This window comes from Phoenix dactylifera, unplaced genomic scaffold (genome assembly GCF_009389715.1).
Source record: "Phoenix dactylifera cultivar Barhee BC4 unplaced genomic scaffold, palm_55x_up_171113_PBpolish2nd_filt_p 000233F, whole genome shotgun sequence".
NCBI classification, from domain to species: Eukaryota; Viridiplantae; Streptophyta; class Magnoliopsida; order Arecales; family Arecaceae; genus Phoenix; species Phoenix dactylifera.
In genome coordinates this window covers 629411-656539 of record NW_024067734.1, presented here as the reverse complement: position 1 = coordinate 656539, position 27129 = coordinate 629411, and the positions used below count along the sequence as shown (strand labels likewise).

The window sequence follows — 27129 nt, the reverse complement described above, 5'->3', positions numbered from 1 at the left end:
ATCACAAAATTGACTTATGCTAAGTAGGTTATGTTTCAAACCATTAACTAATAAGACATTTTCTATGAAGGTAGATGGAGTAATGAAAATTTTACCCTTTCCAATGATATACCCTTTTCCATTGTCTCCATAGGTTACTACTCCACCCTTCTTAGACTCCAAGGTGACAAATTGGTCTACGTCACCGGTCATGTGTCTTGAACAGCCGCTATCTAGATACCATCGTTTATCCACCTTATTAGCTGCAAGACACCCCTGCAATCAAGATCAAGAATGAGCTTTAGGTATCCAAACTATGTTGGGTCCTTTAGGGTTAGTACTTGATATTCCTTTTGGAACCCAAACTTTCTTGAATTTAAGCTTATAATTATTACTCAATTTGTTGTGGCTAGACTTTCTATAGTTACATTCATATGCTTTATGTCCTAATTTATTGCAACAATGACAAGTAATATTTTCATTTTTTGCTTTTACAAATATATTCTTTAAGTATTTTTGTTTCCTATTTGTTTTATATCCTAATCCAGCCTTATCATATACAGCTTTTTGACTATTAAGAATCATATTTAATTTGGTTGAGCTAAGTGTAAACTTGTCTACCAAGGATTTATATTTTTCAGCATCTTCTTTTAACTTGACATTTTCAGCAATTAGATTCTTGGTTTCATTTGTGAGTCTCCTACTTAATGTTTCATAGTTATGAGATAGTTTCAGCTTATCTTTGATAAGAGATTGATTTTCTTCTTTTAGAACTTTATTTTTATTGATGAGTTTTTTGTGTTCTTCCATGAGTTCTAAAAATGCATCATGTAATTCATCAACAGTAAAATCACATTCAAGTTCAGAATCTACCTCATCGTCATTGGCCATATGGCATATTTGGGCCGTCTCTTGATGATCTTCCTCTTCCGAACTTGACTCCTCACTTTCACTCCATTCAGCCATGAAGTTCTTCTTTTTAAGTTTTCTTGCCATCCACTTTAATTCCGGACAATCTATCTTATAATGCCCGGGCTTGTTACACTCATAACAAATAGGTGTTTCTTTTTCCTTTTTTTTTGTCCTTACCCTTTTCTTTGCTTGAGCTACCTTTGAAGAAGGGTTTCTTTTTATGAAATCTCTTCTTACCTCTCATAAATTTTCTGAATTTTTCTTCCAAGCATAGCCATTCCTTCTTCATCAAATTCATCATCATCAGATTCTTCCGACTCAGTTTCTTGTTTTGGAGTGGTAGACTTTAGGGCAATGGTCTTTCTTCTCTTGACTTCATCTTCTGAATTTTACCTCATGGTCAACTCATGGGTCATGAGTGATCCTAGAAGTTCCTCCAATTGCAGTGTATTGAGGTCCTTTGCTTCTTGAATTGTTGTTACCTTGGCCTCCCAAACTCTTGGTAGAGACCTGAGAATTTTTCGCACCAATTCAGAGTTAGTATAAGACTTTCCTAAACTCTTTAGCCCATTTATGATTTCAGTGAAACGAGTAAACATTTCAGTTATGGACTCAGTGGATTTCATTTTAAACAATTCATACTTATGTACTAATATGTTTATTTTTGACTCCTTAACTTGATTAGTTCCTTCATGTGTGACCTCAAGTTTATCCCAAATTTCTTTTGCAGAGATGCATGTAGATATTCTATTGAATTCGCTTACATCTAGTGAACAGTAAAGTACATTAATCGCTTTAGCATTTAATTGTGCTAGTCTTCTATCACTTTCATTCCAATCCATTTCTGGTTTGGGTATGATAGTGCCCTCTATACTAATTGTGGGTGTGTGAGGTCCTCTAGTTATAATATACCACAATTCATAGTCTAGAGCTTGAATGAATATCCTCATCCTAGCTTTTCAGTATGTGTAATTTGTGCCATTAAATAGAGGAGGTCTATTTGTGGATTGCCCCTCACTCATAGAATATTCCACTTGGGTTGTCATGATCTTTGAATCTTGATTGTGAGATCAACAAATACTATAGGAGCACCTTACTCTGATACCACTTGTTGCCCAAGGTGACAAGCCAAGAGGGGGGGTGAATTGGTTTCTCTTAATTTTTACTATCTTACTTATGTCAATTGATGAGTTAGTGAAATAGAACAAAGCACAATACAAACACACAGGAAGTATAGTGGTTCGGTGCTCTCCTAAGCACCTACGTCCACTCCCCAAGCGACCCCTTGGGAATTCACTATAATCCCGCGGATTACAGTTGGATTGTTTTCCGGGCTCACAATCCAAAAACCTTTACACTTTGGTTTTCCGGGATCACCAAGAACCTATGTTGGTTTTACGGGCTCACCAACGAACCTTCACAATTGGTTTTACGGGTTCAACAATAAACCTACACCGTTGGTTTTACGGGCTCACCAACAAACCTTTACAAGGTGATTAATAAAAGAAAGAAGAAACTTGAAGCTCCTAGTTGAGCAAATATAACATTTATAAGCTACAAGGAAGAGTTTAGAGAATAGTTATCGCTTGATGAGACTTCTCTCTTCTTTGTCAAGAATGCTTCACTCTTCAAGGGTGGATGGAGCTTTTGATATTTCTTGGAGTCTGCTCAACCACTTCCTTTTTGACTCTTGAATGAAGCACTTGGATGAAGAAGATTAGGGCACTTGTCTTTCTTGTGTAAGCTTTGATATTTTGCAAAAGTGTCTTTCCTCTGATGAATAGTGTCACTTTAAATAGTTTTCTTCATCCATTGGACAAGCCTCAATGGTTAGAATTCAAAAACTAGCAGTTACTCACTGTTGGAAGGTCAAAAAGTACTTCTACAGAACTAGCCGTTATGCTTCTGCCCGTGCTTGGGTCGACTCAACTTTGACTGGGGTCGACCCAACTTTCACTTGGGTCGACCCAACATTTACTAGGGTCGACCCTCTCAGAACCACAGAACCTTGCATTTCAGCCTTCCTTCACTTGGGTCGACTCAACATCTTTTTGGGTCGACTCAAGGTTCAGTTAGGTCGACTCAACTTCCACTTGGGTCGACCCTCTCAGAGTTTCCAGAGAACCTATTTTTGAATGTCATTGCCTTTGGGTCGACTCATGTTAACTTGGGGTCGACTCAAGTTTGGGTCGACTCAAGTTTCATTTGGGTCGACCCTCTCAGGGTTTCCAGAGAACTGTTTTCTTGAGGCTTGAGGATTGGGTCGACTCATTCTTTACTTGGGTCGACTCAACTACTGTTCATCCGTGCCATTTTTGCAGAAGTGTGCCAGATGGTTTCTTGATGTGCCGGGGTCGACTCAATCAATCTTGGGGTCAACTCAATCCACACTTTGCTGCAACTTAAGGTTAGATTTATCCATATAAACAATGAAATGCATCTTTATCTTATTATACTAATGTACTGAGAGTGACAGACTTATAAATGAGGTATCGAATTAACTTGTAACATACTCTTGATTATTGTATTAATCATCAAAATACCACTATCATCCTCACATATAAACTAAATATTAAGCAGAGTCAAGAAAATAATCAAATCATGGGGATAAAAGTGGGGAAATTAGAAAGTTGAATTAATAATAACATTCACTTATCTTATCTAGAACATCAAATTATAGAAAATAAGAAGTAAATATTGGAAAAGAGAGAAAATCGTATTCAATTCCATCTAACTTACTTCTCTATATATTAGCAAATCAAATAATTAAAACAAAATACAACTAAAATTAATGGCCTCATTAGAGAACATCAAACAACATATGAAAATTTGCTTCTTTTTTTTTTTGTTACAAACTGGTAGTTTGTTTTAAAGAACTAATTTCTCAAAAGTATCGGTTTCATGCCATCACATGCATACACATGCAAGAGGGAGAGTTTCCTATGATTTACCATGATGGAGATAAATTAGCTATCTATCAATTCAAGGCAGGAGACAACAAAAGTCATTTTTTTTTCTCATACTCGCATTGAAAGTAGATTGGAAGTAGCAATTAGAGGTGGCAAAAGAAAATGTGGTCTTGATGTAGGAGAGTGACAACCATGCAAATAGATCGGAGAATCACAAGACCAATGAGAACCAACGAAGGAGGAGATATGAGGAGAATTGAGATGGTGTAAGAGAGATTGAGAGAAGAGTGAAAGATATCCAGTAAAAGGGTATTTAGGTGGAATTGATTTGGTGGATTGTACATAAAGAGAAGGATCACAAAAAAATCTTTAATATTAATTGGTTGTCAATTTTTTTCCACTCCTACTCATGTTTATCATTATCGTTCAATAACATAGTTGTATATGCTTATGAATACTCCATATAAGGGCAAATTTGACAAACCCAAAACCCCTCCTCCATTGCTCTTCTTAATATGCTATCGATTGCATACTTTCTGCAAATTATATTCGAGTTGGGGTACAAAAGAAATATCTTTTAGCAATATCAATACAAGATTATCGAGCTTGTTTTATGGAGGGGGTGTGATGTGTTCGGATACTATCCAGAAAGAATATAAATTTTTTGAGCATTGCCAGATTCAAAGAAATATTTAAAAAGAGAAACAAATGCTGATCACGTCCTCTATTTCCTCAAATGACTTCCATATAATTAGTAAAAAAAAAAAATCGACAGAAATTACATTTCTCTCTTTTTAGTTGTTGGCATTATCAATCAGCCTTCGTGGGCCATCTTCATCTCTAGCTTATCGAGCCCTCCTTTGCGGGCTCGGGTCGTACTTTTGGCCCCAAAAATGATTATTATTTCTTTTACCACATCGACCGTTAGATCACAATCTGCACAACTTCCAAAGTACTCCAAAGTTTTATTATCCGTCTGCACAGCGGTCCTTGCGCGATCCAACGGCGGATACATGCGAAGGAAGGTGTTCGACCCCTGTCCCATTCTTGCTGGCGTCTAGCTCGGAAAACTTCTGGGACCACTAAGAGACCTATAAAATCAAACCATCGCCCACCGGCGACAGCCGGTCGGCTCGCTGGGCTACCGGACAAAGCCCACCCCAGACGGTGGACCGCTATAAATATCCACACCCAGATAGAAAAGGCAGCATCTCCCATCGCTTCTTCCCTTGCCCTCTCTCTCTCTCACGCTCGCCCCTATTTTTCCCCATCTGACCTCTCTCTCTCTCATTTCGGACCGAACGAAACCCTAAACATCCGTTACTTTTGCCTCCAGCCCTCGTCTCCTTCCCTATAAAAGACTCCGTCTTTGAAATCCTCGCCTGCTCCTCTTCAAAAATCGGCTCTTTTCCTCCATTCCCGCTCAGATCGATTGGTCTCCTTCTCTCCGTCGTCCTCGGAATCCCAGATTTCCCCAAAAACTGGTCGGATTTGGTTCGGAGCTGGCCGAGATCGCTAGATCTGTCTCCTCCTCCCTCTTTGCGTTAGATCTCCGATTGCGATCGTCTGGAAATCTACTTAGAGCTAAATAAAGACCTGGTTTCGTGATATTCCTTCTCCGTGTCCGATTCGAAGCAAATCCCTGTCGATCGAGTGCCATCAGCTCGGACAAAGTTGATTCCTAATTGCTTTCTCTCTAAAAGGAGCGACTTTTGTGGATCTCTCATTTGAACGGAAGGAAGAAAACAAGGTGTAAATTTGGAGAATATAAAATCCTGTTTATTAGGTTACAGAGGTAAAAGAAAGAAAATAAATAAAATTATAAATCTGAGGAGAGGATTTGTTCTCATCGATCGCTTGAGGGAAAGGAGTCATCTTGGAAAAGAAAGCACATGGCCGACCACGGTTTGGAGGGGAGCCAGCCGGTTGATCTTTCCAAGCATCCGTCTGGCATTGTTCCCACGCTCCAGTAAGTTTCTCTTCCACCACGAAGATAATCTAGATTTATCCTTGTTTCCATCCGTTCTGACCTCCTTCCTTTATCCTTGGATAGCTATTGGACAATATTCAATGCTTACTTTGGTTCAAACGATAGATGCCCTATTGTACTTAAAATTGACGAAATTCAAGTCTGACTCCTATGTTAATCCTTATCCATGTGGACGTTCATGACTGATTAATTGAGCTTTCTGTGTATGGTGATGGTTTTGTGTTTTAGTGGAGATATTTCCCATTGACATAAATTTCTGTCTCTTCAAAACAGTCTGTATAAGTCAGCTTTATTTTTTCTGTTGAAGTGAATGATTTCAGAGAATTGATGTTTTCCTTGTAAACAGTTTCTTCTCACATGGGCGTGTGTTTCCTCCATTTTGTCCATTTTGTTGGAATTGGGTTAGCAAGGTTACCTGAAAATTTCTCTGATAACGTGGAAGCAAATATCACTTGCCACAATAGTTCCTGTGGTGCTGGTTGGTCAAAGACACCTTTGTGTTATCATGGGCATAATAGTTTTATCTGGTAATATACTACATAATTACTGGCTGCATTTTGACCTGAAAAGGTACTGCACCACTATACTGGTAATGTTATCTGAGGTGCTTAACAACCTTTAAACAAACATAAACCTAGGCGCCATTTGGGATCACTATCATTTTTCTTTTTTTCAGAAATAAAAAATAAAATTTTATTTTATTCTAAATATTTTAAAATATAAACATGTATGGAATAGTCAATTATTTTTTAAAATATAAACATGATGGTGGCTGAGGCGGTGGTAGTGGTGATGAAGATAGTTGAGGCCGTAGTGGTGGTGGCGGCGGCAATGGCAATGGCAATGGCAGGGATGCTAGTGATGATGGTGGTGGTTGTGTGGTAGAAGTTGTGGTGGTAGTGGCGCTGCAGCAGGGGCAGTGGGTTGGTGGCAGTAATAGTTGTGGTAGTGGTGGGGTAATGGTGGTGGTGGAGATGATAGCAGCAACGATGGCAATGGTCGTGGAGACGATGATGGTGTTTGTGGCGACAATTATGGCGGTGGGGATGAAAGAGGCGGTGATAATGGCAGTGATGATGGTGATAGTGGAGGTGGTGTAGATGGTTGTGATAAAAGAAATAAATATCTTATTTTTGAAAATAGTGAAAGTAAGAATTTTATACTTTCATTTTTATAGAAATAATGAAAAATGACTTTTAAATAGAAAATAAAAATAATTGCACAAAATATGTTTTTTCTCGGATATTGTGATTTTTTAAAATAAAAATAAGAAATAAAAGTGATGCCAAATAGGTCCTTGGATTCTTGTTTCTGGAATATATTGAAGAACATTATTTTGATGATGGAATGATAAAGGCAATTTGCATCATGTGAAGGAAAGATATTTATTCTAGCTAAGCAATGTTAAAGGATGCATCTGCCGTACTATTACAAATCACTGATGTATTTGTAGTTGGAATTGTAAGTGCATTGCTTCTATCATTTTCATCTCAGCATTTTGCAAGACTCTGAATACGCTTTCTTCTAGTACTTGCCTTTATAAAAATGTTATAATTTGTTGATGGTTGTGCTCGTGTTGGCTTTTGGCTTGGTTGACCATCAAGGAATATTGTGTCAACTGTTAATTTGGACTGCAAGTTGGATCTTAAAGCTATTGCTCTGCAGGCTCGTAATGCTGAGTACAATCCCAAGGTATGGTTCTAATTTCATTTTGAAATTTTGACCATCTCAATTTTTATCTTTATTTTTTTTCTCATATCTTTAGTCTCGTTTTCTTGTAGATTGATTTCATTTTTGACTTGTCTATCGATATCCATGACGTGAGGTATCTTTAGGAAAAAAAGAATAAATGTAACTCTTTTTGTCCTGCCTATTGCTGGGTGTGTAATTTTGCAAACTTAACCTCAAAAATTGACTTCTTACAGAGCTTTCATAAGTTAGGGAATTTGCAATAGTTTCAAAAGTTAATGCTAGGGAAAGATAAACATGTGCTTTTGGCAATGTTTAATGCCATTTTAAAAATTTATCCTTATTCAAATGATGTAATGTGAAGTCACTATTACGAGATATATAATGCTTTAGCCAAGATTTTGAATAAAAATTAAATTGTATGTTGATTTTTGTATGTTTAGAATTGTATGTTGATTTTTGTAGTTTGATTTCTTCTTCTTCTTCTTGCTTTGGTAGCGTTTTGCGGCAGTTATCATGAGAATAAGAGAACCAAAAACCACGGCGTTGATATTTGCATCAGGAAAAATGGTGAGTACACTTTAGCTTTTTCATGTATTCTTGTGCATATTTTTTTGTCTTGGTTAGAGAATTTGTATTAACTATTTATGGTTAATTACTATGACCTACTTCCAACTTCAAAAAGCAATGAATTCCCTTGCCTTTGACTATATTTATTCTTCCTCCACTATTGGATGTTTCAAGATGCTTCAAATTGCATATTGCAGTTTTTAATATTTTAATTTTTTTTTGCCGGATGGATTTTGGAGGGGGTTAATGATGAACAATTATATTTGCTTTTCTGCTTCTTGATTTCTGTCTTATTTGATTATTGTTCCCTTCTAAATCAAATATTACTATTAGGTATTCAAATAAATAAACCTAGTATGTCTGGAATTGCATTACTGTATGCTTCCTCAATTCCACAAGGGTTATTATGATCCATATAAGAGAAAAAAATATGATTTTCACTAACATCCTCAAAGTGCCTTGTATCTAGTGTTACCTTGAGTACCAAATGTTTGAGTGTTCTCAAGTATCAGAGAGGATGGTCTCCAACCATCTAGGCACAGGGACATGTTCCATATAAGGCTTTGTTTTTGATGCGTATACCAAAAAGAGACTTTAGAAATGAAGGAAAGAAATATATGTCGTCTTAAAAAAAAAAAAAAGGAACATCCACAAGTTATGAAAATTGGTTAAGTTATTCATTAGCTTTATTTAAGGTTACTTAAGATGTGTTAAGACTTAAGATACTGAAATTGATAATTAATTGTGAAAACTCTACGCTCAGTAATGTAATGACATTTCGTTAATGTAATGACATTTCTTTAATGTATCTACATAATCTTGACCACTTGATATATAAAGCAAACTAAGAGTCCCTTACACGGCATTAATTTGGATTCCTATTCTCTTCTAAGCATCATGGATTGAATTTTTGTTTGTAAATTCATTTTGTATCAACAATCTTTTTAAATGGGAAGATGCTTCCAGAGGACTGCAGAGGATTTTTTTGAGTTTTTTTAATGGTAGCACATGCTTGTAAAAGGAAATGTGTTTATCTTCCTATATGGAATCCGCTGCGTAAGAAAACAGGCTAAGATGAATTCTCTCTTTATCTTTTGAATGGAACCTAGCAATCCGATTTAAGCACCATCCATCCTTGCAAGTTCATGAATACGTTGGTGACATGGCATGGGTCTCTACTATTGAAAGAAGTGAGCAGTGCAAAACATCCTACTACCTTGGTTCCTTACTTTTGTGTAAATTGCATATAGGCAGATACGTAATACAAATATTGATTTAGCCCATTCATTAATTAGATTGCCTTTAATGAGATTAGGAAGGACTTGGTGCACCAAACTGTCATGAATAATTCCAGGCAGAAATATCTAGATTTTTGGAAATTTTAAACAAGTGTTGAATTCATTTTTCACAGATGTTATGTACAGTTTAAATGTTTATTGGACAACCTGATTTTTATTAGTCTATGCTGTTTCCTACAGAGCCAGGTGTAAATACATTTATTTCACCTTCCTACTCAGCATGGTAATGGATCATTTTTGTGGATTGCTTTTGTGGATTTCTTTATGAGGCTATCCTTTTTGTGGTTTGAGGTAATCTTTGATGATCTGGATTGGATGTTTTAAAATTCTAAGGATCCCTGTCTGTAGGGAGTCAGTGGAGCTTGTATCCACTGCAATTTAGTGCAGCTACACATAAACCTTAGATGCTTCTTTTTTTGCTCCCAATAATCCAAATCACTGTCTTTTCTCTTCCTTGCACATCCCTAAAAATTGGTCAAAGATGGAAATTGATGCTCTATCGTTTACTGACGTATATATATTATAAATTGATGTATATTCAGCTAGATGATACCCATGTGATCAACACTTTCAAATTAATTGAACCAAAGAGGTAGCTTCATTAAAGGAAATCTCAAATGTTACGTCTGCTTCTGCAAATATGCCATTGTTTTTGGGGTAACTTTGTAATTGTTGTAGTCTTTTAATGGTAAATTTCAAACTGTGTTTAGGTTTGCACAGGAGCAAAAAGCGAACAACAATCAAAACTTGCAGCACGGAAGGTATTAAATGACAGTGAACACACTTCAAACCAGTAATATGCTTCTCAATTCTCATTGTTTTACGCCCTCCACATGGTGGTTGTGTAGCTTCTCCATTTGTGGACATGAATATTGCACTTTTTTATGAATATTATTTTGTCTAACCTAGTGTTTGTGCTTTTCAGTATGCTCGCATTATCCAGAAGCTTGGGTTTCCAGCTAAATTCAAGGTATTTAGATTTTTGAGGCTCTTTGAGGTTATGTTGCTGTCTGATTTTTTTCTTTAAATCCTAATTCCATCCAATCCATGATGTGATCTGTAGGATTTCAAGATTCAGAACATCGTTGGTTCTTGTGATGTCAAATTCCCCATAAGACTTGAGGGCCTTGCTTATTCCCATGGTGCTTTCTCCAGTGTAAGTTATGGTTCTTTGTGCTTCAGCATAATCTACTGCAAATAAAATTGTCACAATTTTTTATTGCTTCCCCTTTATTGTTGTCTTTTAAAATTTTTAAGTGGTTGGAATGCGGTAAAAAATTGTAAAACTTTTGGAAAAAAGACAGTATAATTAATATTCTCTTGACTGGCCTTTGAGTTTTACCAAAGTTGGAGGACCTGCACAAGTTTCATTTCTTTTTACTACTGTATGATTATTGTCTTTTCTGGGCTTTCCGAGTGGGTTCATATTCTGAATGCAGCTGCTTGTTGGTTGCTTCTAATAGTATGAACCAGAACTCTTCCCTGGCCTGATATATCGGATGAAGCAACCAAAGATTGTACTTCTCATTTTCGTTTCAGGCAAGATTGTTCTTACTGGAGCTAAGGTGAGTGTTCTTCATGGCGAACTTCTTTTGTTCCAGTTGCTGTGTCATGTTCATTTGTATTGATTGTTATCTTTGAATTGAAATCCAGGTGAGAGATGAGACATACACTGCATTCGAGAACATATATCCTGTCCTCACAGAATTCAGGAAAAGCCAGCAATGGTATGACAAACTCTTGCAGCAAATTGATTTATTTTTAAAATGCCTAAGTAGATGTGATAGTGATATGCATTAGAAACAGTCCAAATTGTATGACTTTGGGAGCTGGCTATTGTGTTATTATATACGCTGTTTAAGAACCACTGTTTGGGAACTCAAAAGCAGACTCTGATGCATGTCATTCTAGGGTCCAGCATAGTGTACCAGCCTATATTGCCACTATTAGGCTTGTGTCCATAAATGTGCTTTCCGATGTTACCGAAAGTCTAGTTCCATCTAGAAAATATGGATATTGGTGCCTGGGGCATTGTTGAAGCTCCTAATATGATGGCCTATGAGCACAAAAAAATCTGCCTATTCGTATTTATAAATATGAGTAAAAATTCATGTGCAAATGCATGTAGAATTGGCCAATAATACTTTTAAATCATAGAGAGGGATTTTTGTTTGAATATATGGATTCCTAATTATTTGCAAAATTTTAAAAAATTAATATACAGGTAGGCTAAGGTTCTTGATAAACATCTTTCTGATCTTTTTAATCTGGTCACCCCTTGTCAATTGCTTCCAGCCATAGGTCATGGCAGCAAGCCTGGTTGACCATATGAGCTTAGTTAGCTAAAAGGGCAGCAGCATCTGAGGCTGCTAGTATAGTAAAATGGTAATGTAATGTAAATTTAAATATTGTCGATCATGATTGGAATCACTGATTTTGCACCTGTAGAATTGCAGTTCCAATCCCATAAACAAGATACTAAGTATAGATATGCATACCTGTGATTCCAACCATGATAATGTAATGTAAATTTATATCATATATAAAAGCATGGATAAATTTCTATACACAGGTGATCAGAGCTCTTGTATCTTATTAATTCAATCTTGGCCACCTAAAAAAACAAACTCTTCAATTCCATGAGCCAGACATATGCTCTCCCATTTTACCTCTAGAACTCTTGGCACAGTAACTTGAGACTCGATCGGAATCCTTGATGATTTTGCTTCACCAGTTCCTCTCTGATTGCAAACCAAGTTGAGAAGCCTCCCTTTTTGCTCAACTCTCAAATAAGAGCTATCCAAGCTGACAAAAACTTTCATGTAAGAGTTATCTCTAAATCCCGCCAATCTGTGCCCTGGACAACTCCCACTTTATCCTAACTTATTCCAACCGTGATATCTTACCCATCTGTCACCCTCATCTACCATTAGACATACACCACGCAATCACCTTGAGAGAGTTATCTCAGTGGGTTGGAGAGTTATTAATTTGTTTTTGAGATAAAAAATGCTAGTAAATTGCTTAGATCCATTAAGAGAGGATTCAAAGGCCAATATAGGAGGTTGCTATATAATGTAGAAAAAAGGCATCCTAGTAGATGAGGCTTTTGCCATTGTGGGGTCTGGGAAGAGTCAGACATACCTAGACATACCTAGCCTTAACCCTATGTGTAGAGATTCTATTTTCATGTTTTGAACCTGTGATATCCAGGTCACAATGAAGCAACCTCATCACACCAAGGCTCACCCTCTCTATTTTATTTTATTTTATGTTTTCATATAAAGGCTGCGATGTAGAATGTTGAATCATGTTATGAGATGCTGAACTTTTTGTTGAGTTGAAAAGGAAGGATTCCCTTAGTTATTTGTTTAGCCTTCTTGTTACTTGTGTCGTCTTCTCCAATCTACTTCATTATTGACTTTGCTGATGTCAACCTATGGTTGTCCCTCTTCATAGAAGTATAAAACAAATCCATTAATTCAATGAGTCCCATATAATAGTTTGAATGGGTTTTCAAAAGTTAGTGATATAATAGAATAAGTTACATAGATATATTCAAGGGATGGTGCTTCGAGCTTGTAAGGGCAGTCCGGTGGTGAGTTTTAAGTGCTACTTAATCTTTGTTATAGTATAAATTTTACATTATGTAATCATGGTTGTAATAACAATTATGCATGTCTGTAGTTAGTATCCTTTTGACAGGATTGGGGCTGCAATCCTACATGTGCAAAAACAGTAATTCCAATCATGATCTTTAATATTTAAAATAATTAAAAACAGAAAATCTTGTGTTTTGATGGTCCCTTATATCTATTCATCATGTGGATGCCAAATGGACTGTACTTGTGCCAAGATATATCATACACCATAGATCGCATAGAAAATTATATCATGTCATTTGAACTGCCACTTTGGGACCACTTGATGCATAACTAACAATCATGCAAGCCTTGGATTCTTTTTTGGTTTTTAGCCTTTTGACATGTCGCAATTACATTTAACAATGTGGATTTCAATTTAGATTTCCCATTATTTATTTTTGCACTAGTAGGATATCCCTAGTAACTTGTTATAGACTAGTTTTTATAGATATGCTCTAGATATGTGAGATGCTAGCAACTATTAAATTTTTAAATTGCTAATACCCTGATACAATTGCTGAGCTTGGGGAAGGAAGGGCGTTGAGAATTATCTTGTATAGTGCTAGGCATGTGCAATTAGGTTTGCAAAATGAATGAGCTCATCATAAGAAGCTTGTGTTTGGCTCAAATTTGGCTCATGCAATTATTCAATCAACCAGGCTAAAGCTAGGCTAGGCTTGCTCAAGTTAGGGGTGGCAATTGTGTTGGGTCGGGTTGTATATGGATTGGGTTGGATGTGGGTCAGGTCAAAAAATCCCAGACCTTAACTTGACATATATATTAAACAAGTCAGGATTTGAAACATGAACCTATCATGTTTTATAAATAGGTAACCTGACCCTATTTGCTTAACCTGTTTAATAAACAGGTCAGGTTATTAAACAGGTCAGGTTGAACAGCAAATGTGTATAACTTGTTTAACCTATTTCCCCTGCCAGGAAACACTGCTGCTTCACCATATATCCATTTCCGATCTTGGACCCCTAGCAGTTACCTGATTACACCCGGTCTTTATTTAAGAATCTGATTGTTATAGTCTTTCTTTTTTAGCAACAAAGGTAATGACAAGAATGTTGCTAATTTTGATGATCGAACCTTCAGTTAGAAAGCTAGCAATCAAGTATTGTGCATCAAGAAGAGAGATACAATAATACCCACGAATCAAGGAAAGAAAAAATAAACAATGCCACTTGGTAGATTCTGTTAATGAAAGAAAAAGATCAGACAATCTGCAAGTCCAATTACAGCACAAAGAAGATGTATAGGTTAGGGAGGTCTCACCAGCCAATGCTTGGTATCAAAGAAGAAAGCAAGAAACCGAAACCAAATGCTCTTTCTGCCGTCCACCTTCCCGAACCAGATTGCCAAGCAGAACGTGAGCCAAAGGATAGTGCAATGAGGGTGGCCTCAAGCAGCACGGCCTGAGATTGGTTGAACTGCTTGATGTTCTTTAGGGGGAGTACCATGGTGAGGAAGGTCGGCTTCAGCACAATCCTGGAGCTCAACTTTGGGTCCCCACCATCGCCACTACCCCCCAGGATCTCGAAGAGGATGCAACTCCGGTTTGCCGTGTAATACACTGGCTCACAGACGCATAGCAATGAAGAGGGATCGGGTTAGTAGGAGTTGGGTACTAGCATTTCCAGGCTGGGCAGTGTCGGAAGGTGCCATATAGATGGGGAGACAAGGAGGGATGGAGGGCAGTCTTCCTAGCCCTAATCCTCAAAGTCGAAGATGGAACTTAGGAGAAGTGGAGAACTCTCAATTCTTTGGAAGCTGAGTTCGAACTTAAGTATAGGCGGCAAGCGGGTCCAAATCAAGGGAACAGGTTTCGAGCATGGGTATGGTTCGGTCCATTATATGGCTTAGATAGGTAAAATAAATGGATTAAACGGATTATTGTCCTGGAACCTGAACCTGAACCTGATCCGTTTAACAAACAGGTCAAGATGAGTCAGCCTATTTACGACCGAATCTGTTTAGCCCAAATCCAAACCTATTTATTTGCTTGGTCGGATATGGGTTGGGTTGACACGGCAAGTCGTTATTTGCCAGCCTTATTGTAGCTTGGCTTGTTTAAACTTTAATTTGGAATAAGTAAATGAATAATAAATATATGCCAGATATTATTTTTTATTATTTATAAATTAAAAAAAATCTTTGTACTATAATTATCAGAAAATATTATTGCATATAAAAGAATGTCTTCCACTGTAACATTGAGATGTAATGGTGGAAATTAGCTCAAAGTATGATATGAAGGCTTCAAGGGTCGTTATTCTGTCGCTAAATTACTTAAGCTGTTTGTGAGCAGCACTTGTTCAGCTCAAAATTAGATGAGCTGGCTCGAGCTCGGCTTGATTGCAAACAAGTCAACCTTGAGATAGGCTTAGCTTGCTCAAATTCAGCTTGTTTGCACCTTATGTGCAATGCATATTGTTTATGACTTCCCATGCCCATCACTAGTCAATATGGAGATGTATATATTTACTAAAAGAAGAATACTTGTAATGGGACACACACAGTTGACCCAAGGATGGGGTAAAGCAAAGGGACTCGAATGAGCACTCTTGAGGCTTTTTCCTTATTAGTACTATATATATTACTTTCCCCCACCAGCTGCCATGTTGTCCATAAATATCTTGATTGCTAGCTCCCAATCGTAGTGTTACTAAATGCCAGTCTGGATAGCGATGTCTGCCTTTCAGATAGAATGTGATTGGAAGGCCTTTTGGCGGGCGTACTAATCATTTAGTAATTAGTACATGCGACTATGCTACGTTGTTCAGTGATAGTCCACAGGCCATTTGTGTGGCTTTGGCTGACACTATAAACTGATAGTAGTTACCAAATGCTTGATTTGCAATATTTTCCTTGGCATTCTATTTCTCCCCATTGTACATTATCTCTGGAACTTTCATATATTAGTAATTTGCTGCATTTTCCATGGTCATCAGTAACAAGCTGATTAACATTGTTCATCATTCCTCCATGTGTATTACATGTCATTCGCTAATACTGTATCATCATGATATTTGGATTATGGGTTTGTGATTATGGACCATGAAATCCTTCCCAGTATATTCACACTCACACAAAAAAAGGATGCGTTTCTTTTTCGTCATCTAAGATGGTAAATTTTTCAAAATGTACGTATGACTTGACCCTTTTTTTCCAATTGCCTATTTGTGCAGATAATGTCGAGCAACTGTTGCAGGGTAATGATGGCCTAGGCCAGATTGCTGCTAGTGCTATAAATCCTCTAACTGTATATAGATGAAGAATTCCCTTGACAGTTGCCCAAGTTGTCCTTCGATCTGATGGTTGTCGTTTCTGAGCTGTATCAGGACTACGACCTGTTGTCGTTAAGAGATTCCCATGAGTCATTCTATCAGGACTAGGAGAGCCGACAGCTTGTGATTTGAATGTTCCAGGTGACACTGACAAAAAATAAATATTAACCTGTTTTGTTGTCAGACTAACTAATGCCATGGTGGGATTCCTTGATGAGTTATGAGCATCGTGTTTATTATGTTTGAACGATGTGCGGCTGTGTTGCTGTAATGTCATCCCACAAATAAATTATCTTCGGAAAATCTGGCCATTCACCAATGGTTCTCAACCAATGCAGCACATCTGTTTTCTCCTGCTGCACAAATACAGGATGGGTGAGCTGATTTGAGCTCGTCTCTGGCCCAAAGGATACCTGACATGACCACATTTGGGAAAGTGTTGTCTTGCTGAGCTTGGGAAATCAAGGTTTATGATTTTGGAGGTCTCATTAAGAGCTTGTGTCAAGCACGAATTGTTTGCTGAATCAACCACAATATGTGACCAAGTTCCCAACACCATTTACCTGAGTGTTGTCATCTGCCGTTTTCATATCTTGCTAGATGATGCAAGCAATACAGCTGCTTCTGTTAGATCCCGAACCTTACCGATGCAATGGGCTCGGTCAACCCAGGGTTCAGTCTTGACCTATTGGTTGTCTACTGAGTTAATATTGGATGACATGACCCACTGTAATTGAACTCAACCCAAAATCTCAAGCTCGAAATCCCTATCTCGTCTACTACTTTGGATACATGGGCTATTTAGGTGGAAAGGTTCAAATAAGGTTGAACCGCATGACGATGGTCACGTTTTGCATCAACATCCCTAGTTCTCTCAACTTAATATCCGTTTTATTACTAATTTTTATTGGAGACAATGAAAATTGTACTCGTTTTGGAGCCGTTCAGGACCTCAGAAGAACAATGATACATTGGATTGGATTTGGATCATTATTGACTCACCTTGACCTGAATAGGTTCAAAATATTTCCTAGACCCATTATGATATACCTAGTTAATGGATGAGCCACAGGTCTAAAATCATGTCTTGAAAGAAAATCAGGTTGCATCTGAGCCATGCTATACTCGGGTATTTTATGTTTCGTCATTATTTTGGAAAGCTAATGCACTTTATAATACTAGTGGATTGTGATGGTATAAGGATTTCATTTGAAAAATTGGCAAACCTAGACATAATAATTTGAATCTTTCCTCCAAGTTGAAGATGGAGCTTATAGGAACGTGGTGGTGGCCTTACAGCATATTGCTTTATCATATCACTTGGTTGCATCAAGTTTCCTGTCTTGTTCTCTGAAGTGTTCTTGGGAGCATCCTTTCTGGGAAAGTACTGTGAGTACCAGCACAGATGCTGATTATTTTACAATTTACTGTTCATTGATGAAAGCTGTTCAGCACCTTGGCGTCTCCATTGCTAAATGCAATTTGGAGTGAAACACAGTATGGTCCAACAGGATAAGTGATGTAAATTCAAGAGGCTATTTACATAGAAAAGGTAGTTGTTGGCAGAATTCCCTTGTTAGTAATTTACAGTTGCCTTTATTGCATCGAGGACCTGCAAAGAGCGGTAATAACCAGTGTCAATGGATGCAAGCACACAAACCAGAACAGCACAGGCACGCAAGCATGCACAGAATATACAGACCTTGTTCTTCGTTGGCATGTAGAAAGGTTCATAAACAAGAGGGAAGGGAGTATCGAGGCCACATATTCTGGCAACCGGAGCTTCCAACTGCAATCCATGCTAACAATCAGAATCCAGAATCATAAGATTGTACAAGGGTCTGAAAGTTCCTTAAAAATATGAACCTAGTTGACCCTGAAAAGGCTTCAATTATATGTGTGATTGCTTGAAGCAAAATCAACAGGCTCAAGGTCTCAAGCTATGGATATATGATCGTTTTTGGGCACTATTTCGCATCAAAAGCTCCATCCTTTGTTAATGAAAATCTTTTCCTTTTCTTCAATCAGATTCCAGTTATGCTATGTAGCCTCCTGCCTGTGATAAAAATCCAAGCCCCTTAATTGAACATTCAGAAACCTGAGGACATGTTTGTTTCTTGTTTGGCACTCTATTTCATATTTATGAATGCAGGCTCTGGTTCTTTCCTATATAGACTGAGCTCGCTTTGTCAGTTTGAATGTCTAGTGTTGAACGAAGGAGCACCACAGTGGTGGCAAAGAAGGGAGATGTCTGTTGGTGCCATGACGGTGAAAACTGAAGAATGGGAGAAGGCCATGGAGTCCATAAGCCAATGGTGGTGCCAAGGGGATCTAAATAGAGAGGGAGAACTACCAATACTGAATCTTAGAGAGAGAGAGAGAGAGAGCTTCAGGCATATGATCTTTCAACCTTTCTATCAGGCAGAGAACACAAGAGGGGCTAGGTTGTCTTTGAGTTTATCGAAGAAATTCTAGAAGAAAAGGATTACTTCAATCTCTCTTTTCTCCATTCTCTATTACTCAAGCTGTACTGTCACAATGATTGGTCAGAACAGTAGAATGGAGGAGCCATGGGCAGCTGATGAGAACATGAGAACAGAAAGCAGACGATCAAGTTAAGAGACTGGGAGAACCCAAATTGTGCACTATCAATTGGAAGAAGGGAGGAGAATAAGAAGATAAAAGAGGGTAAAGGCTTTGGATGGCTTCTCCTACTGTCTTAACAATTGATATTAATGCACGAGTTTAACGATATAAAACAATGGTGTCAAACTTGGGTGAGTTTAACCAGTTGACATGGTCAACCAGTCACCCATAACTTGCAGGTTAGTTCATATCAGAGCCCAAAATTTATGAAACTTGTTTGAACCTTCGACTAGAACTATAAAAACTACCTGGACAGCACAGGTCAAGCACTCCAATGACCCACATGGGTCGACAACCAAGAAAAGAAAAGAGTAACACTAGATCGTTGGCCATGCTATGCCTCATCTAAACTTCCCCCTTCTCTCGACCTTATGAGCCGTTGTTTTTGTTGGTCCATCTCAAGGAATCATCCATCATCACCAAGGAGTTTTTTTTTGGTCAATCACTACGGAAGACAAAAGGAGGAAAATGTTGTTACCATTGATCCCTTCCCCTTTGTTTTTGATCCTCCTCTGCCTTCTTCTTGGATGAGTGCTAAAAGAGGGAGCCCACTGATAAGATTGGCATGGAGTTGCTTTTGGTAGTTGATAGAGAACTAGCAAGGAATTATGGTCGATGTTCTTTCTTTCATCCTATTCTTCATGGGCTATGATGGTGGAGGTGGTTGGTTCGGCTATATTTAGGTAGAACCATTGATGAGTAACTAAGAGAAAGATTAAGCCACAACTATGTGAGGAATCATGGAAAAAGGGTGTGGGGGGGTTAGAGGTGGTTCGATCCAACTATATTTGAGCTAAGCTGCCCATGGGGTAGAGGTTTTGAAAGGATTTTGTAAGTGAGGATCCTAGTGTTATTTTGATGCTTACAAAGCCATTGAGGCCATATGGAAGTGCTAATGTTATTAACTCAATTAATCCAGTACATAAGTGAGTAAGGAAGAAATATTCGATACATCACTGATAAATGACACACCCTCGATACATTCACGATACATTAAGAATATATGGTCAAAACCACTCTCAAGAATTGATAACGAGATAAAATTTGTAATAGAGAATGGTAGAAAGCTCAAGAAACCATTTTGGCAAAGTTTCACGTTAAAAATACCTAAAAGGGCAATTCGGTAATTTCCACTGTTAAGGGTATGAAACTCTATTGTGCCATGCATCGTAATTTGCTTGGAATATCATATTGTTGTTTCAATGTGCATAACTAACCTTCAAAGTGCAGAAAGACATGGTTAGAGTCGACCCCAATTAGTTTGGAGTTGACCCCGATACATTTGGCACGCCTTGGAACGAAGTGGCACGCCTTTGGAACACTTGGCACAGAGTAGGAGTCGACCCTAGAAGAGATAGAGTCGACCCTGGTACATTTTAAAAACATTCTGGCACATTCTAGCACTGATGGCACGGATGAACAGCACTTGGGTCGACCCAAGTGAAAGTTGAGTCGACCCCATCTTCAAGCCTCAAGAAAACAAGTCTCTGGAATCCCTGAGAGGGTCGTCCCCAATGGAACTTGAGTCGACCCCACCTTGAGTCGACCCTAACTGAACTTGAGTCGACCCAACCTTGAGTCGACTCCAAAAAGAGTTGAGTCGACCCCAGTGAAAAACGGCTGAAATATAAGGTTCTGTGTTTCCTGAGAGGGCCGACCCCAGAAAAGCTTGAGCCGACCCAAGTCTGATGAACAGTAGTTTGAGTCGACCCCAGGAAAGTTTGGGTCGACCCAAGCACGGGCAGAAGCATAACGGCTAGTTGTGCAGAAGTGCTTTTTGGACTTCCAACGGCTATAAACAGCTAGTTTCTTCAATCCAACGGTCAGGAAGGACTATTTGGAGGTTGAAGAAGTATTTAAGAGGGAGTATTCATCAGAGGAAGCAAGCTTTTGGAAATAAAGAAGCACACTCAAGAGAAAACCCTAGAAAAGCAAGCCTCATTCAATTGCTTCATCTTAAGAGCTAAAAGAAAGTGGTTGAGCAGTTTCAAAGAGTCATCAATAGCTCCGCCAACCCTTGTGAAGTGAAGCAAGCTTGACAAAGAAGAGAATAGCTCCTTCAAAGCGATAAACATTCTCTAAACTCTTCTTTGTAGTTTATAATTGCCTTATTTGCTCTTTTAGGAGCTTTCATTCTTTACTTATTACTCTTGTTGTAAGGTTTGTTGGTAAGCCCGTAAAACCAATATTGTAGGTTGTTGGTAAGCCCGTAAAACCAACGTAGGTTGTTGGTAAGCCCGTAAAACCAACGTAGGTTGTTGGTAAGCCCGTAAAACCAACATAGGTTGTTGGTAAGCCCGTAAAACCAACGTAGGTTGTTGGTGAACCCGTAAAACCAATTGTGAAGGTTCGTTGGTGAGCCCGTAAAACCAACATAGGTTTTTGGTGATCCCGAAAAACCAAAGTGTAAAGGTTTTTGGATTGTGAGCCTGGAAAACAATCCAACTGTAATCTGAAGGATTATAGTGAATTTCCAAAGAGAGGCTTGGGGAGTGGACGTAGGTGCTTGGAGTGCACCGAACCACTATACATTATCTTGTTTGTGTTGTGCTTGTTCTTGTATTTATTCTTGCTTTATATTTGATTCTTGCTCTAGGGTAAGTTCACACAAGTAACTTAAGAAAGCTTCCACAGCTCTTAACAAGAAAACTTTTATAGCATCAAAAATTTAGAAAAATCCAATTCACCCCCCCTCTTGGGTTGTCACCTTGGGCAACAAGTGGTATCAGAGCAGGTGCTCTATAATTTCTTGCCTTGTGACTTTGACCTAACCGTCAAAGAGCCAAATATCATGACAACTCAAATAGATAGTTTTCTAGGAGAGGGACAATTAATTGATAGACCTCCACTATTTAATGGTATAAACTACACACATTGGAAAGCACGCATGCGCATTTTCATTGAAGCACATGACTACGATTTATGGAGTAACATAGTCAATGGGCTACACACAAATACTAATTATGATAAGAAAATGGCTCAGCAAAATGCAAAAGCCATGAATATTCTATATTGTGCATTAGATGATAGTGAACTTAATAACATATCTTTTTGCATAACTGCTAAGGAAATATGGAGTTTGCTTGAAGTTAAATATGAATGCACTAACATTTCTAGTGAATTTGAAACTAGCTCCGAAGAAGAAGAGCAGCAAACTGAAATTGAAAATCTATGCTTTGTGGCACATGAAGATGAGGTATGTACTCGAATACAAAGTGATTTCTCATTCAAAAATCAAGTACATACTGAAGCTCAATTTGATTTTACATTTGATGAACTTCATGATGCTTTTTCTGATCTATACTTAGAATATAAGAAGCTTAGTTTAAAGAATAAAAAGCTAAATCAGAAAAATCTATCTCTTGCTGAAAGCTATGATATAATTCAGAAAAATAATAAATTGCTTTCAGAAGACAATGAAAGGTTAACTAAAGAAGTTAACAAATTTAAGCCTATAGTTGAAAAATTTACTATCAGCTTTGAAAAGCTGAACTTAATGATAAATAATCAAAGAGCTGAATTTGAAAAGGCTGGATTAGGATATCAATCTTGGTACATACAAAAATTCCTTAATGACATATGTGTTAAATCCTCCACTATCTATCCTAAAACAGATTCTAATTTATTTGATGAACCTAATAGGCAAAAACAGAAAATTGTAAGTTTATCTACTACTCATGTTAAATCTATGTTTGTTAAATTTAACAAGAGGATGTAGAAATACACTCCTTGTAATCCTAAAATCTGCAAGCCTATGGACAAAATAGCTATTAAGAAAATATGGGTTCCAAAAGAAACAATAATAGCTAACCTACAAGGACCCAAAAGAGCTTGGGTTCCTAAGTTGAAAATCTGAATAATTTCTGCAGGTGTGTCTAGCACTCAAGGCTCCAACAAAAGATGTTAATTTAGACATTGGGTGTTCTAGACATATATTAAAGAATGAAACTTAAAATATACTTAAGAAAAGTAATTGAAATGAAAAGAATAATGAAATTAGTAATCCTTGCATCTCATCATTCTCTTTGCCTTAGTATCTAATTAAAACATAAATTGCAGGTATTAATCAATTTTGTGATATAGGTAATATTTTTAAAAATATAATCAAATCACTTCATTTTATAGTATGCTTCACTTACTGTTGGATAAGTTGCTAAATGATTAATCAATTTATTAAGAATAACTCTATGAATTCTCTATATGCTTGATTGAGAGTTCTTATCCATGGCATTATCTTCTATTGATCATAAACATAAGAATGTCTACTTAGTATATCTTTTAAATATATGCATTAAGAATACCAAGATTAAAGAGTCTAGTTTTGGCATATAAAATCAACTCATACTAGTATGGACTTAATCTCAAAAGATCTTGTCATTGGTTCACTTAGATTAATTTTTGCAAGGTCAAAGTTTGCTATGTATGTCATCTAGAAAAATAAACTAGAATCATTTCTAAATCTGAAAACATTGTTTTCACCTTTTAGCCTTTGAAAATTCTCCATAAGAACTTATTTGGATCTCTAGGATTGTGAACCTAGGAGATAAGCTTTCTGATTTTGTAATTATGGATAATTTCTCAAAGCTAATATTGGTTTTGTTCTTGGCACTTAAATTGAAATATTTTTTGCATTAGCACAAACTTACAAAAGGTTTCAAATGAAAAAGATTTGCAAACTGTGAAAGTATCATGGCACAGTTTTGAAAACCAATTTGTTAATAAGGTTTGCACAGAAAATGGTATTGAATACAATTATTTTTGCACCAAGAAGACTATTGCATATAGAGGTTATAAAAATATAAAAATAGAACCTTTGTTGTGTAAGGACAATGCCTTGTGATAGCAGTTGATTAATGCTATCATCACAGCTTGTCATATTATAAGGTTTCTATTAAATCTATTTTTGAAGAAAACCCTATATGAACTCATGAAAAACAGAAAATCAAATGGTGCATACCTTCATGTTTTTCAGTTATACATATTATGTTCTCAAGAATGATATATATGCCAAATCTGATAAAACAAGTGCTTCTTTGGATATTACTCTTTAAGCAATGCATATAGAATATTCAATGAAAATATAGTTTGTCATTTTGCTTCTATTTAAAAGACATTAAGAAGAATGAACAAGATGACAATTAGTTAAGTTAAACTAAATCATTTTGAAAGGGATAAATTTGAAATCTTGTTAAAGAATCTGAAAACTTTTTATATTTGGAATAAAATTGAGTTTTTCAGAAACACACTTAATTAAGAAGAATTGGTGATTACTAAAAGAATTAATCAGAAAAGATGAAATAGATCTTAATAAAATCTTTGCATGATTAGAAGTCAAAGATAACCATTTTCATCTGTTTGTTTTATAAGACTTATATTTTGTCAAATGAATGTGTAGAATGAACTTTTGTGTGGTTATATCATTAAAATTTTTATGTAAAAATAACCATCTATATTTGAAAAACATTCATTACAAACATGATAAAACTTGTATTTGATTTAGAACAAGCACCAAGAGCATGGTATGAAAGATTAAGTAACTTTTTGATAGAAAGTAATAGTGATAAAAATATGTATCAAAAAGAAAACTTCTGATATCATAATTGCTAAAATATATATTGATGACATTATTTGTGGTGCTACTAATGAAGCTTTATGTAAAGTTTTAACTAAGCTCATGCAGGGTGAGTTCAAAATGAGTAAAATGGATGAACTAACCTTTCCTCTCGAACTCCAAACTAAGACAAATAAGAAAGGGGATCTTCATTGGCCAAAGTAAGTTCACAAGAATATTCTTACAAAAGTTTGGCATGAAGAAAGCTATATCTATGACCCCATATTGTAGAGTTTAAAAATGATGAGCAAGGTAATTTTATTGTTTGAAGCTGTATTACTATATCATACAGCTTGTAGGCCAAATTGTATGCTCATTTTGTGCTTATATGCAAAGATATCAAACTAATTCTAATGAATCACATTTAATTGATATCAAAAGACTCATAAAAATCTGTTAAGATAATAAAACTAAGTAAGAACTCCAATCTTAAGTAAAAGCAAAACAAGCAAAATATATTCAGCACATTTGTAAGAATTATGTGAGCATTCCTTTGGAAAGGATAAAATCTGTAATAAACTATATTTAAACAGGAAGAGTTTGGAGTGAACATTTTTAAAGGGAACGGTTTAACCTTTCTATATTGCTCATTATAGGGATGGACGGATGGTGCCAATGGGAAGGCTAGTGGTAGTACCCGGCACTATTTGACCCAACTATTCGGTGTAGGGCATATTAGGGACGGCACAAGAGGGAGGCTAGTGGTAGTACCTCGTGCCCCTTCCAACTCCACCGGATAGGGAGCAAATAGAGTATAGAGCATAGAAAAGTAAAACCAAAAGAAATGAAAATCAGAATGTTCACTGAGTGGTTAAAGGAAGAAATTCAAAAATGAGAAAATGAATGACAAGATAAATGAAAGTATATAAGAAGCTTGTGAAAAGCCAAATGAAGTTTCGATCACTTGAAAACACACCTTAAGGATAAAATTAGTGTAGAATTATATATAAATAAGGAGAGTCTATTTGAAAAGAATTGATTTTGATCCTTGACATGCTTGCTCTTAATGTTTCAATACATGATGTTATGACTTAATGCATATTATGTTTTGCATGTGACATGATGTTTTAAATTATGTGTTTTCAATATTCAAATAACAAAGATCTTTCCTAAATATACTTTGTAATGCTTCATGCCTAGATAATGATTGAAACATGTTGTTATCAACAACAAAATCATTTTGTTTTAGTGAATATATTCTGAAAAATAAAAGAAAATAATAATCTAAATTTGCGAATTAGGCAGAATGAATTATTTCTGAGTTATCCTTCATCTTGCCTAATATTGGTACATAATAAATTGCTCCAATTTGTACCAAAATTCAATATTAACTACAAAGATTCTGAATGTGCTATAATAGTTTTGAAATATATGTTTTCAATCTTAATGATTTAAGATAAAAACTATAATTTAAAAAAAAAAATTGTGATGACTTAGTTGTTTGCTCCGATATGCATCTGAAACATATCATTTTTTATCTTATAAGTGTATTAAAATTGGTCTAAATGATGTATTTTTCAATGATCTTAATTGCGAACAAATGTTTCTAAACATATGATGTTATTTTGATATTAAAAAGATTTATCGTGCTTCATATATACATTGCTGAAAAACTATAACTAAGAAATTAATATTTTGAATATACACTCCTGCATAATTAAATGCTTCTATCATTAAAAAGAAAAGCTATTTTTAATAAGAGAGTTAATGATCCTAAAGCTTAAAATATTTCAACTCACTCCAATAATTCTTATAGGAAAGAAAATGTAATTACTTTTGAAAGAAATTTGAGCTTCAAAAGAATTATTTTCTGATTAATATTTCCATACATATTCAAAAAAAAATTAAGAGGAAATATAATTTATTCTTGAAAGATTAAAAAGAGTGATTGCTATAAATTTTGAAAAATTCTGGATCACTCTACATTCTTGATATTATAGAAGAAAAGAAAGTTTGAAAGAAAATGCATCTTTTGAGGGGGAGCTTTAAATACTCAATCTCTTTATTGAAAATTATCTTCAAACTCAACTCTCAAATGGGATAATTAATTAAGGGAGAGAAAGAAAATTTTAGAGGGAGAGATCATATAGAACTTAATCGTGTAAATTCACATCTAAAGATGAGAGAAAGAATACTAAATGTAAAGTGGTATTAAACTTTGTGCTTCATTGAATATCTTTTGAAAGTTGGATTTCCATCTATATTCATCAGTAAATCATTTGTTTCTGAAAATTAATTGAAAAGGATTCCATCTGTCTTAGTATCGAAAATTTATCTTGGAATCTACTTATGAGTTCTTATTGGGTTGCACTTTAGTGTTTCAATCATGAACCAATTCATTTTAATTGATTTTGATGCTATGATCTTTAAAGGAGTAAAATAAAATCTTAAAAAAAAAAACTCTAAAAGAACTTTCAAAGCCTTGAATTTTATGTATCCTACATTGCATAAATTCATGTTTTGGTATCTATGCCCCAAAACTTTTATATCATGAAAGAACTTTGAAGTCATTAAGAATTAAGGATTCAACATAATCTTATGTTTTTCGAGTATATAAGTTTTGATCTTTATCTGCTCTTATACTATAC

General features: G+C 36.2%; 2 protein-coding genes across 2 annotated transcripts in view; one reads left to right on the top strand and one right to left on the bottom strand.

Moving 5' to 3' along the window:
• The first annotated feature begins 5012 nt into the window (after positions 1-5012).
• On the top strand, positions 5013-16523 carry LOC103718362 (TATA-box-binding protein). The gene is made up of 9 exons (XM_039117468.1): positions 5013-5769; positions 7395-7482; positions 7978-8049; positions 10058-10108; positions 10273-10317; positions 10411-10503; positions 10811-10912; positions 11001-11074; positions 16186-16523. Coding segments are annotated over exons 1-9 (603 nt in total). The 5' UTR covers positions 5013-5692; the 3' UTR covers positions 16187-16523.
• A 1049-nt stretch (positions 16524-17572) lies between these two features.
• The window catches only part of LOC103718364 (2-oxoisovalerate dehydrogenase subunit beta 1, mitochondrial), a 30179-nt gene continuing 20622 nt past the window's right edge, over positions 17573-27129 (bottom strand). Inside the window, exons 12-13 of the mRNA XM_039117467.1 lie at positions 17987-18073; positions 17573-17896 (exon numbers count right to left, since the gene is read on the bottom strand). Of these exons, the coding sequence (XP_038973395.1) occupies positions 17861-17896; positions 17987-18073 (123 nt within the window). The 3' untranslated portion in view covers positions 17573-17860. The remainder of the gene's footprint in view (positions 17897-17986; positions 18074-27129) is intronic.

What these genes read in the sequence shown, in the direction of transcription:
- LOC103718362 (XM_039117468.1), top strand. Translation starts at nt 5,693, where the DNA reads ATGGCCGACCACGGTTTGGAGGGGAGCCAGCCGGTTGATCTTTCCAAG. An exon ending in TATTTGCATCAGGAAAAATG is followed by an intron (nt 8,050 to 10,057) that starts GTGAGTACACTT and finishes AACTGTGTTTAG; the next exon opens with GTTTGCACAGGAGCAAAAAG. An exon ending in CCCATGGTGCTTTCTCCAGT is followed by an intron (nt 10,504 to 10,810) that starts GTAAGTTATGGT and finishes TGCTTCTAATAG; the next exon opens with TATGAACCAGAACTCTTCCC.